This window comes from Macrotis lagotis, chromosome 5, assembly GCF_037893015.1.
Source record: "Macrotis lagotis isolate mMagLag1 chromosome 5, bilby.v1.9.chrom.fasta, whole genome shotgun sequence".
Classification (NCBI taxonomy): Eukaryota; Metazoa; Chordata; class Mammalia; order Peramelemorphia; family Peramelidae; genus Macrotis; species Macrotis lagotis.
Window position 1 is genome coordinate 109,093,768 of NC_133662.1, and position 11,114 is coordinate 109,104,881.

Genomic DNA, 11,114 nt, shown 5'->3' on the forward strand with positions numbered 1-11,114 from the left:
ACTTTATCAATAATCCTACTTTACTTCCCATATAGTGCTTTCCTCATACATCATCTCATTTGTTTTGAGCATGTACCAAAAAGGATCTTAAGTTTTAGATTTGAAAGGAATGTTAGAGGTCATTTAACCAACCAATCAATCAACCAACTGAAAAACATCTTAAGCACTAGTGATGGTCTGGTGATGGGAATAAAAAAGATAAAAATAAAACCTGCCTTCCCTCAAGGAGCTTACATTCTAATGAAGGAGATAATAATACAGTTATAAATATATGCAAAATACTTACAAATTAATTGGTAGGGGGAGTACTAAATACTGGAAGGATTATTATTTAGTCCACAGTCAGAGAAGGTTAAGTAACAGATCTAAAGTATACATATCATAAAGTGGCACAGTTTTGAACAAATCTGATTTTACATTTAGCACTCTTTTCATTGCACCAAAGGAAAATACTTTTGTGAAGGAGATCAAGTTAAACGTATAAAGAGCAGTTAGGTGATGCAGTGGATAGAGGACTGGCCTTGGAGTTAGGAGGACAGGAGTTCGAATCCAGCTTTAGACACTTCCCACTTGCTAGCTGTGTGGCAAGTCGCTTAACCCTGATTGCCTCACATCCAGGGCCATCTCTAGTCATCCTGATTCATATTTGGTCACTGGACCAAGATGACTCTGGAGAAGAAAGTGAGGCTGAGGACTTGGCACAGCACCCCCTAACTCAAATCCAATTCATAAGCTTATCATGGCATCACCTCTTCTGATGCTATGGTCTTCTTCGAGAATAAAGAACAAACATTATATATGTCTCCCCAAAAAATCCAATTCAACCAAGTAGGATAATTAGCCACTGAATCCGTTCAGTTCAGTCAAAAGAGCACTAAAAACAGGTCATTTTAGTCAAAATGGACCACCTGTTATTTGTGCTTAGGTCCAGTCAGAATGAGAGTGAGAAAGGTGAAAAATGATGTCATGAACGATGGCCTCTTAAATGGGATTGGATAATGCTAAAGAAATGAATCTCTTTATAGAGATGCTAGCTAGATGTTCATGGAAAAGATAGGCTATCACATTGATAACTCCTTCCCTTGGGGCTTCTTTAACCACTTGACTGGTAAGGTCGCTGTGATTGGATCCATCTCTGATTGTGAAGACAGTCAGAATGGATCTTCTTGTTTGGGAGCCATGAATAGTCAAAAATGGCTTCACACTATTGCTGACAATGGGAAGCACATTCCAGGGAAATCTTGTAAGAATGGAAAGTCTATAATATGGGATTTATTCTAGTTCCCAGAAATCAACTTTATAATAACATTTCTACTTATTTTCAAAAAAAAAAAACAGAAGGTAATGCTTTCTATTCCATGCCGGTATGGATTATTATTAACTGCCAGCATTTTCAGGATAAAACCCACTCTACTAGAGAGGAAAACCCTATATAGCTCTAAATCAGGGGTTTTTAACTTGGAGTCTGAGTTCGTTTTCAAAATTATGATAACTGCATTTCAATATAATTGGTCTTTTTTGTAATCATGTGTTTCTTGCACTTAACAACATTTTTCTGAGAAGTCCACGAAAAGGGTCCATGACACAAAAAAGTTGAGAGTTCTTGTTCTATAACTTTTGCTAATAGTACACACTTGGCTTTTTTAGCCAACTGATCATCATGAAATAGAAATTTTTTTATCATACTTATGTATGATGCCTTTTGAAAGTCAGAGAGATGGTATTTTTTAACAAAAGAACAAATATTTACACCTATCAATTAATCAATAAACATTTCTTAAATGCCTACTATGTGCCAGACATTGTGTTAGGCTTTGAGAATACAAGAAGAAGCAAAAAAAACTGTTCCATGACCTCAAGGAGTTTATAATTGAATGCTAATATATATATATATATATATATATATATATATATATATATATATATATATATATATGTATGTATATAAATATATATGTATGGTACTTTGCAAACCTTAAAGCGTTTTGTAAATGAGCAGATGCCCTAAAATGAGAAGATTTTGTTATGAAATGGTTCCATTGTATTCCCAAACCAGTAATCCAAGTCAAAATTTAATAATCCAAGTATCCAAGTATGTGGACAATTCAGTGACCCCCATACCACATTTCTCTCCTTATTTCATAGAATAATGTGCTTATTTCTACCCATATTGTCCCTTTATTTGGAGTAAAGTTAAGATGAGATGTGGGAGCAAAGGAAAAAGAGACATGTTTTTCCTCTTTATGTCAACTATTTTGACCATTTTTGATTCATCTGTAAGAATTAAAAGTGAACTATATACACTGGTGATGGGCAACAGGCAGAATGGTAGCTGTGAGATCTAGAGGGAGAAAGAAACAAGATATACACAAACCATAAAAGATAGTCATATTTCTCTTTTTTAGGTTTTTTTTGATAGTCATATTTTTCAACCATCCTTCCATCCTCTTTTTTTTTTTACATCCTTTACCCTCAAAATGCTGAGTGTATTTTGATTACTTGTTAAGTGAATTCTGGAGAGTGATAATTATTATATCACAGATTACAGTCTAGTTTCTTACCACAAATGAGTTCATGTGATAATAAATTTAGAGACAAAAGATAATTTAGAGGCCAAAATTCACTCCTTGCCTTCAACTATATTTTGCACGGCATTTCCAGAGCACTTTTTGCTCAAAGATTTTAAAACTCATGGAGAAGTATGGTTTAGCCAAAAACCAAAATTCTAATGGATAGAATTTCTGCCCTCATTTTTTTTTCAGATGGAAAAAAAGGTTTATTAGGAGCAAAATACAGATTGAATCAGATATCTGCAAACTGAAAAACACCTATAATATGGACTTTATACAAAATAAATGATAAAAATTAAAATATAACAAAATAACAAAAGTGTTTTATGGAAAGGCAATTGTCAAACTTCGATACACCATTGCAAGAAAATAATCATTGTTGATGTTGTTCAGTCATTTTCAGTCATGTCCAACTTTTCATGTTCCATTTGGGGGTTTTCTTGGTATTGATACAGGAGTGGTTTGTCAATTCCTCTCCAGATCATTTTTGGAGATGAGGAAACTGAGGTAAATAGGATTAAATGACTCAGAGGGTCACACAAATAGTTATCTAAGGTCAGATCTGAACTCAGGAAAAGTAATATTCATTTAATATTACCATCCTCTTTTGGCAGATAGGGAAACTGAAGCTCAGAAAGATAAATATTTTTTCCTATGAGCAATTTATCAGTGATTATTTATTAGGTGTCTTCTATGGACTGGGCACTCTATTAGGTTCTGAGTATAGACCTACAAAGAATGAAACAATCTCCATTTCCAAGGAACCTACATTTTATCAGGAGAAATGACATGTAAACATATAAATAAATACAAAATAAAAGCAAAATCAATATATTAGTTAAATTCAAAGTAGTTAGGGAGAGGGAGAGACAGCACTAGAAATTGGGAATAAAAAATGCTTTAAAAAAAGCTAGTTCTTGTTCTGCCTCTTGGAGAAAGAAAGGGATTCTGTGAGGTAAAGGTAAGGAGGGCCTACCTTCCAGCAAGAAAGGACAGAGGTAGAAGATGGAACATCATGTGAGGAACAGAGAGAAGACCATTTTGGCTGAACTGAAGAGTACTGGAAGAGAGGAGTCTGGAAAGGTAGATTGAGGCAAGTTTGTAAAAGGTTTTAAAAAAACAGAGGATTTGAGACTAGAGATAATAGAAAATCAATGAATTTTATTATATGGAGAAGTGACATGGTCAGAAAAACTTAAGGAAAATCACTTTGGCAGCAGTGTGGTGGATCGAAATGGGAGACACAAGGTAGGATGAACAATTTAGAGGCAATTGCAATAATCTTGTTGACAGGTGATGAAAATCCTGGACTGCCAAGAAGTATACTTAGTATGAGATTTTCTCTATGTGAGCTCTTAATTCCAAGAAACTAGCAAACTTAGACTCACGATTTCCCTTTTGAAAAATTAAGGAAGAAATACTAATGAGTTATCATATCAAAGATCATAGTGGCTGAATTCTGGAGTGGGGGTGGGGGATAGGAAATGTAATAGCTGCAGGCAGTAATCTGAATGTGTGATCCAGTATCTCTCCTATACTGAAGTTGCCTGCAGTTAGCATAAAAAAGCCAGGAGAAGCTCCTGCCTCTGGTGGTGATTGAAAAGTGGCATTCAGAGCCACTATAATAGGAGAGAGAGTGACAGACAGACATATTGAGGCACACAGACAGAGAGAGATGGATGTAATGTGTTCTTTCAAAGAAGCAAGGGAGGCAAATGGTCCTAGGTATCTCTCATTGTATCTCAATTCTTTTCCTTGTCCTTCCTTGGTTCTCCTGAGGGAGTCTGGTATGTCACACCTTGCTTCCAAGTTACCTGAGGTCTAAATGATAATTGCACCTCTGGGAAGTGATCTTCTAATGTCCTTTGGAGATCGCTCTTCTTCTCAACCCTGACCAGAATAGATGTCAACACAACTGATCTGTTCCATATAAAATACACAAGGACAGGATCAGTCAAACATCCCTGCTCCTTAGTGAGTGACAAGATCTATGAATCTTTCTTTCAAAACCATATTTAGGGCAGCTAGGTGGCGCAGTGGATAGAGCACCGGCCCTGAAGTCAGGAGTACCTGAGTTCAAGTCCGGCCTCAGACACTTAATAATTACCTAGCTGTGTGGCCTTGGGCAAGCCACTTAACCCCATTGCCTTGCAAAAAATTAAAAAAATTTAAAAAACTAAAAAGAAAAAATTTAGACATTAGTGACATAAAACATGACTAATATGAAAATATGTTTTACGTGCTTGATATATAACCAATGTCAAATTGCTTGCTATCTTAGGAAACAGGGAGATGAGGAAGGAAGGGAAAAAATTAGAACTCAAAATTTTAAAAAATGAATGTAAAAATGTTATCTTTACATGGAATTGGAAACAAAACACTGAAAAACCCACAACATTAAAAAAAGAAATAAGTGACACAGATGGTAATTTTCAACTATATATTTCAAATCATGTACATAAATCTCTATTTCTACCTACTTCATTAACACCCAAAGTGAGCTACTCAGTTTATGTTTTTTGATGGACTCCACCTACTCCCCATTTTGATTCAGGACCAGACAAGGAAGAAGATAATAGTGTAATGGTTTACTCATAAGAAATCAAGAGTTGACTATCTTTGAAAAAGTAATTCACTCCTACAGGGGTCTTTAATCATGTGAAAACTTCAGCACTTTGAATAACAATGAAAACAGTAGCTCACATTTTTATAGCATGTTAAAGGCTAAGTTTGTAATTTTTTGGGTATAGGAACTCCTAGTGAAGACACTGTCTACCAATACATTTCAACACCTACTCTGTGATAGATCATCTTAGGGAATGAAGTGAAGTGAACAACTGAAGTTCTTACTGCCAAAAGATGTCAAAAGATCTTCCTGATTCTGAGATCAAACCTGAATCCAATATATTACATGCAAACATTAATATTAACAGAGCACTTTAGTCACTACAACCTTGTTGTAAATCTTATTTCTCTCATTTTGCAGATAAGGAAATTGGTATTTAGAGAGACCAAAGACCATGGATATATAGCATATTTCAGTGCCTGGATATAAATTGATAGCTCCTGACTCTAAATAAGATACTTTACTAGACCCCTTTCCTATTGAAGACATAATAGTCTTATTCTGGACTTTCAAGTAGACTTTGACATGTTCCTGGTATTATTCAGCTCTCTGCTATAATAGTAAGGGAAAGGATCAGTATGGTAAAGAGAAAAAAGGAAGGATAGTTCCTAATGTTAAGGTTATATGGAAGTTTAAAAATCATCAGCAATGAGGATTGAGGAATGTCCTGGAGACCAATCATCTCACTTCCTTAGGCATCAGTTTTCTGACCTATAAAATAAAAAGATTCAACAAAATTATATTTAATAACTTCCATAATATTTCTAAATGTATTGCTATTATTTAAAACAGACCTAAAAAATTCTGATGAGCATTCACTGATTCCACACAGGCCAGTTTCAACCTATTAAAAGATTTTATTCCCAAAGTTCATATCTAGGCAAGTTATTTAGAGTAAAGATACATTTCCTCATAAAAATAAAGTTACATTCTGGTTCTCAGGCTTTCCTAACAAAAGTTTATGGTTATATGCCTGAAATGATGATCATGATGACCTGTGGTAATCTCTGTTTCTCAGAGAAAATTCTTTTTGGTTTCCATCTGAGAGGTCAATTTCATAATCATTCTCCACTTTAGGCTCAGCAATATTCATTCATTCACAAGATCTGAGCTTTGTAAAAGACACCAGAGACTGACTACAAAGTCCATCCTATATTTGAACAAAAAACCCCTCTCCAACAGTTAGTGATCTAACCCTTACTTGTAGACCCCCACTTAGTGATGGGGAAACTTGCTACTGAATCCATCTAACTTAGGACCTCTCAATTCTCCATTGATGTTCATAGTTTTTCAGGTGTTGAGTCCCTTATCTATGTTAAGAAACTCCTTCTGGAGAAAAATCAGACATCAATTCAGCAAATACATATTAAGTGCCTATTATGCATAATAATGGCAGGTTGTCCTTTCTCCAAGGATAAATACAAAATAATCCCTTTCCTCAAAGAATTTATATTATATCACATGTAATTAAGGTAAATATAAAATAATTTTAGGGAGATGTTAGGAAAATGTAAGAGATGGAGCTTGAGCTGAACTTTGAAGAGATTGGGAGCTTCTTAGGGGTTGAGGTGAAGAGGGAGAACATTCCAGGATGCCCACTAGGCAGTCAGTCAAAGACAGGGAATCAGGAAATAGAATAATCTTGAATGAGGGAAAAAAAAGTAGATCAAGTGAGCTGGAGCATAGAGCAGCATGAGGGAAAGGATTTTACAAAAATCTGGAAAGAGAGGTGAAGATCAGTTTTGTGAAGGACTTGAAATACCAAGTAGAGAGTTTTGGATTTTATCCTAAAGACAAGAGGCAGTCATTGGAGCATATTGAGTGGGAGAGTAAAATGGTCAGATCTGTACTTTAGAAAAATCAATATATTGGAAAAGAGAGAAATTTGAGGCAGGAAAACTAAAAGATTGTTATGTTAGTCCAAATGAGAACTGACAAAGGTTCAAACTTAAGTGGCTATAGTATTAATGAAAAGAAGGATACTAATACAAGAGATGTCTTAGAAATAGAATCAACAAAACAAAGCAAATGATTGGGTGTAGGAGGATAAGGGAAAGTAAAAGAGTCAAGGATGACTATGAACCTGGGTGATTGAAAGCATAATGTTCCCTTGGCAGAATTTAGGAGGACAGATGGGTCTGAGGGAAAAAGATGATTTTGAGATGTCCACATCCAATTAGAAGTCTATAGGGAAATATCCAATATGCATTTGATAAGGGAATGGAGTTTAGGAGAGTGACTAGATCTAGACAAATAGATTTAGAGGGATCTGTATAGAGATGATCATTGACTCACAGAAGTTTATTAGATCACTGAAAGAGTGAGTGTGTGTGTAAAAAGGGAAGAGAATAGGACCTGGGGCAGAGTTTGAGAGACATATACAGTTAAGAAGTAAAATATAGATAATGCTACAGCAAGGGAAACCAAAGGGTGCTCATATAGAAAGAAGCACGAAGAGAGAACAATGTCACAAATGCTAGAGAGAGGAAAGAGTGTCTAGGAAGTAAAGACAGTCAATAGAAAAATGCTGCAGAGAATTCAGGAAGAATGCAGACTGATAAAAAGTCATTATATTTGGCAATTGAGAGACCATTGGTAACTGTAGGATATAATAGCTCCAATTAAGGAAGATTAAAAAGGATTAAGAAGTGAGCAGGAGAAAGTAGAGGCAATGAGAAATTTTTATTAAAGGAGTTTAGCTATGAAGAGAAAAGAAAAATATAGGATATTAGTTTGAGTGATAATAGGGTGAAGTGAAAGTTTTTTTAATGAAGAGGAAATCTTGGCATTTTTTAGGCAGCACAGAATATATCAGTGAATAAGGAGATATGGAAGATTAGGTTCAAGTAGAGGAGATATGATGAGGGGTAGGGTTACTTCCTCATCCTAGACTGGAACAAAGGAGGAAAGAATGGGAAATGAGGACAAAAAGAAAATGTTCATGGTCTCAAAGGGAAGAAGTAATCAGCAGTGAAACTGGCAAACCTGGACTTTTACTCACCCACTTTCTAGTGTTTGCAGTGACAAGAGAGGAGGCCACTTAATTCTGTCTTTGATAAAGTGTTTACTTTTGAATGAATTCATATACTTGTCTGTTTCCAGCATAAGATTTTAAACTTGCTATTTTCACCAATATGTTTCCCAAGGAATGACTAATCTTTGTAATTTATTTCCAGAATGAGAAACTTGCCTGACAAGTTCTGTTGCTATCTGGTGCTTAGTAAAGGAAACCATAGGGATTACATTAGTATAGACCTTCAGTCTCAGTATTAGCAGCAGAGACTTGAGTTTGTGCATCAAAGCCCAGATGGATGTTGGACCTCAAGAGAAAGAATTGTTCAACACTTTTTCTTATCTTTAATTAGATACCAATTTCACTGACATGTAAGTTGGGTAGCATTCCCACCCAACAGAATTTAGTCTTTAATTTGTAATGTAATAGCAGAATTATTCCTGTGAGTGACTAAGTATAAATCCTGAATAATAATTTGGAGAAACACTTAGAAAAAGGAGCATTTCATTTGAGGGAAGTAATCTGAAGGAGAAGCGATGGGACTAAGAATCAAGAAACTTTCATTCATTCAAAAAATTCATTTCTTAATGTATTCAAGCTTTTAAGCTAAGCACTAGAAATATAAAGATGAAAAAACTAGTGTCTGTCCTCCAGAAACTTACTGGCCAGATACACAATTAAGCAATTTTTAAAAAAGGGAAATATAAATGAAATCAGGTTTAAAAAATCAGTTGGTACAGTTGGATATAAATTTAATCCAAACAAACTAACCCAGGAAGAACTTTGGCAAATGTTCATCTAGCTCTCAAAATGTATTTGCATTCCAGGTATCCTACTCAACCATGTCGCTTTGGGAAACTCCTGTTGCTTCTGCCAGCCTTACGATCCATAAGCCCATCTACAATAGAAGAAGTGTTTTTCAAAAAAACTATTGGCAATGTGCCAATTACGAGACTACTTTCAGATATGTACAAATCCAGTGATATCTAATCTCTGCTGAACATACACAGTCTTTGGGATGGACAGTGTCAGATGAACTTTTACCTTTGGAGAACAAGCCTCAACTAACAAAATCTTCAGGAAGAATAAACCTGGGAATGTGTAGCCTTTGGAGGAAAAAAAAAAGAAAAGGATTAATTGGTACAAGACTATTTCAGTAGATATGACCTGCTGCCTCTACAGAAAAGTGTAGACTTGAAGAAAGGGCATTGCTTCATAGGAAACTTGAAGTGGAGAGAACTCATCAATTTCCCATCTCCCTGGTAGGGGTACATAATTGCTGGTTACCAATGGCCATGCTATTCTATCACTCATCAGGAAGATGATCCTGATATATCAAAAGTCAAAATAGAGTACTTCATTTTTCTTTTTCAGTATATGATTTTGGGTTACCAAATATTACTCTGGAGGTAATATAGTACTGCAACCTTCAGATAGTAACTTACGTTGAAAAATTTGTTCTGAACAAATCAAATACTTCACCAAACACTTTCCTTCTCTTGCAAAACATCATCAAGTGACCTTCATAATGAATTGAAAAATATTTTATGTTATTGATTTTTTCCCCCACCCTCCCCCCCCCCTTTTTGGCCATTGAAGACTAGGCAAAACTATCAAACCAATTGGTGAACATAGATGACTCTCTCAATAGGACTACAGTTTGGATAACAACTCAAAGACAGAAGAGTGTTACAAAAAGAATACAAGTCAAAGAAGGAAGAATAAAACAGCAAAACCAAATAAAGCAGAAATGTCTCACTGAGTGAGCTGATTGCTGTCCCGTCAGTATAGTGCTGAAACCAAAGGCAATGGGGTCCGAACATTTGGTCCAATGAGACATGCAGAACAGCAACTGAATATACACAGCATGCTAGTATGAATTTCAAAGAGATAGACACTAAAAGGTTTCTTAATTGATAAACTGCTAACAGTCTCTGAGACTCTACAATGCCTTTCAGAAAACTTTGGGTTGTAAGTAAAGCCTTGTTCACACACAACATACACACAAACACAACCTTACACTATACGCTGCTTCTTTGATATGAGACCATACTTATGGAGATGTAGAAAAACATTTGAAGATAGCTGCTGTACTTTTCATGTTTTGATTTGTTATTAGATACTAGCCCAGAGAAAAATCAGCACTTGACCTATCATAGGATGAGTAAACTTTTCTTGTACAAAGTGAATTAACAGATTTGTGAAGTTAAAAAGTTGTACTCATTGTATTTACAAAGAATAAAATATATATTGAATTTAAATAATCTTCCCCTTATTTTATCAATTGCTAGTTTCTATTCCTTAAATCAATACTCTTAAATATCTAAGTGCTCAGATTGGTCTCCACACTGGATGTTCAAAGGATTGTGGAGACAAAAGATTATTTTTTAAAATACTCAATCCCATAAAAATTATGAATAAAGGAAGAAAACAAAAGCTCTATATCTCCCAACTAGAACTGCATCTATAAGGAAAAATTACTGAGTGAGAAAGAGACTGATTAAAACAGGTTTTGTTCACTTCTCAATTTCTCACTGTCTTGTCAACATTTCATTCCTGAACAATTTCTTTATTCAATAATCAGAAAAAAATCATGCAGTAGTAGACAGTGAGTGTGGAGCAAGAGATAAGAGATGATTGGGGGAGAAACAGTAAATGGATTTTAGATCCAGATGTTTGCCTATTCTTCAAAGGGCATAGAAGTGAAATAAGTGGAGAAAATCTCACAGACTTTGATTCCACTATTTGTCATCATTCCTAAGAAAGGTTTGCTTGCTAAGGAAACTGAAATTATTGACTAAAGTGAAGACTGGAGATGATATGCTGATTTCATTTTCTCCCTAAGAATCATGACCATAGTAAATTGAAAGTTGGTCTTATAGAAAAAAAGGATGAGCTTCCCTAT

The 11,114-nt window shown here is 35.1% G+C and overlaps 1 protein-coding gene across 2 annotated transcripts in view; it reads left to right on the top strand.

The window, feature by feature from the left end:
- The window catches only part of NR2E1 (nuclear receptor subfamily 2 group E member 1), a 31,490-nt gene extending 21,518 nt beyond the window's left edge, over positions 1-9,972 (top strand). For both annotated transcript variants that reach the window (XM_074190228.1, XM_074190229.1), the window contains exon 11: positions 9,037-9,972. In XM_074190228.1, the coding sequence (XP_074046329.1) occupies positions 9,037-9,199 (163 nt within the window). In that variant the 3' untranslated portion in view covers positions 9,200-9,972. The remainder of the gene's footprint in view (positions 1-9,036) is intronic.
- Positions 9,973-11,114: the final 1,142 nt, after the last annotated feature.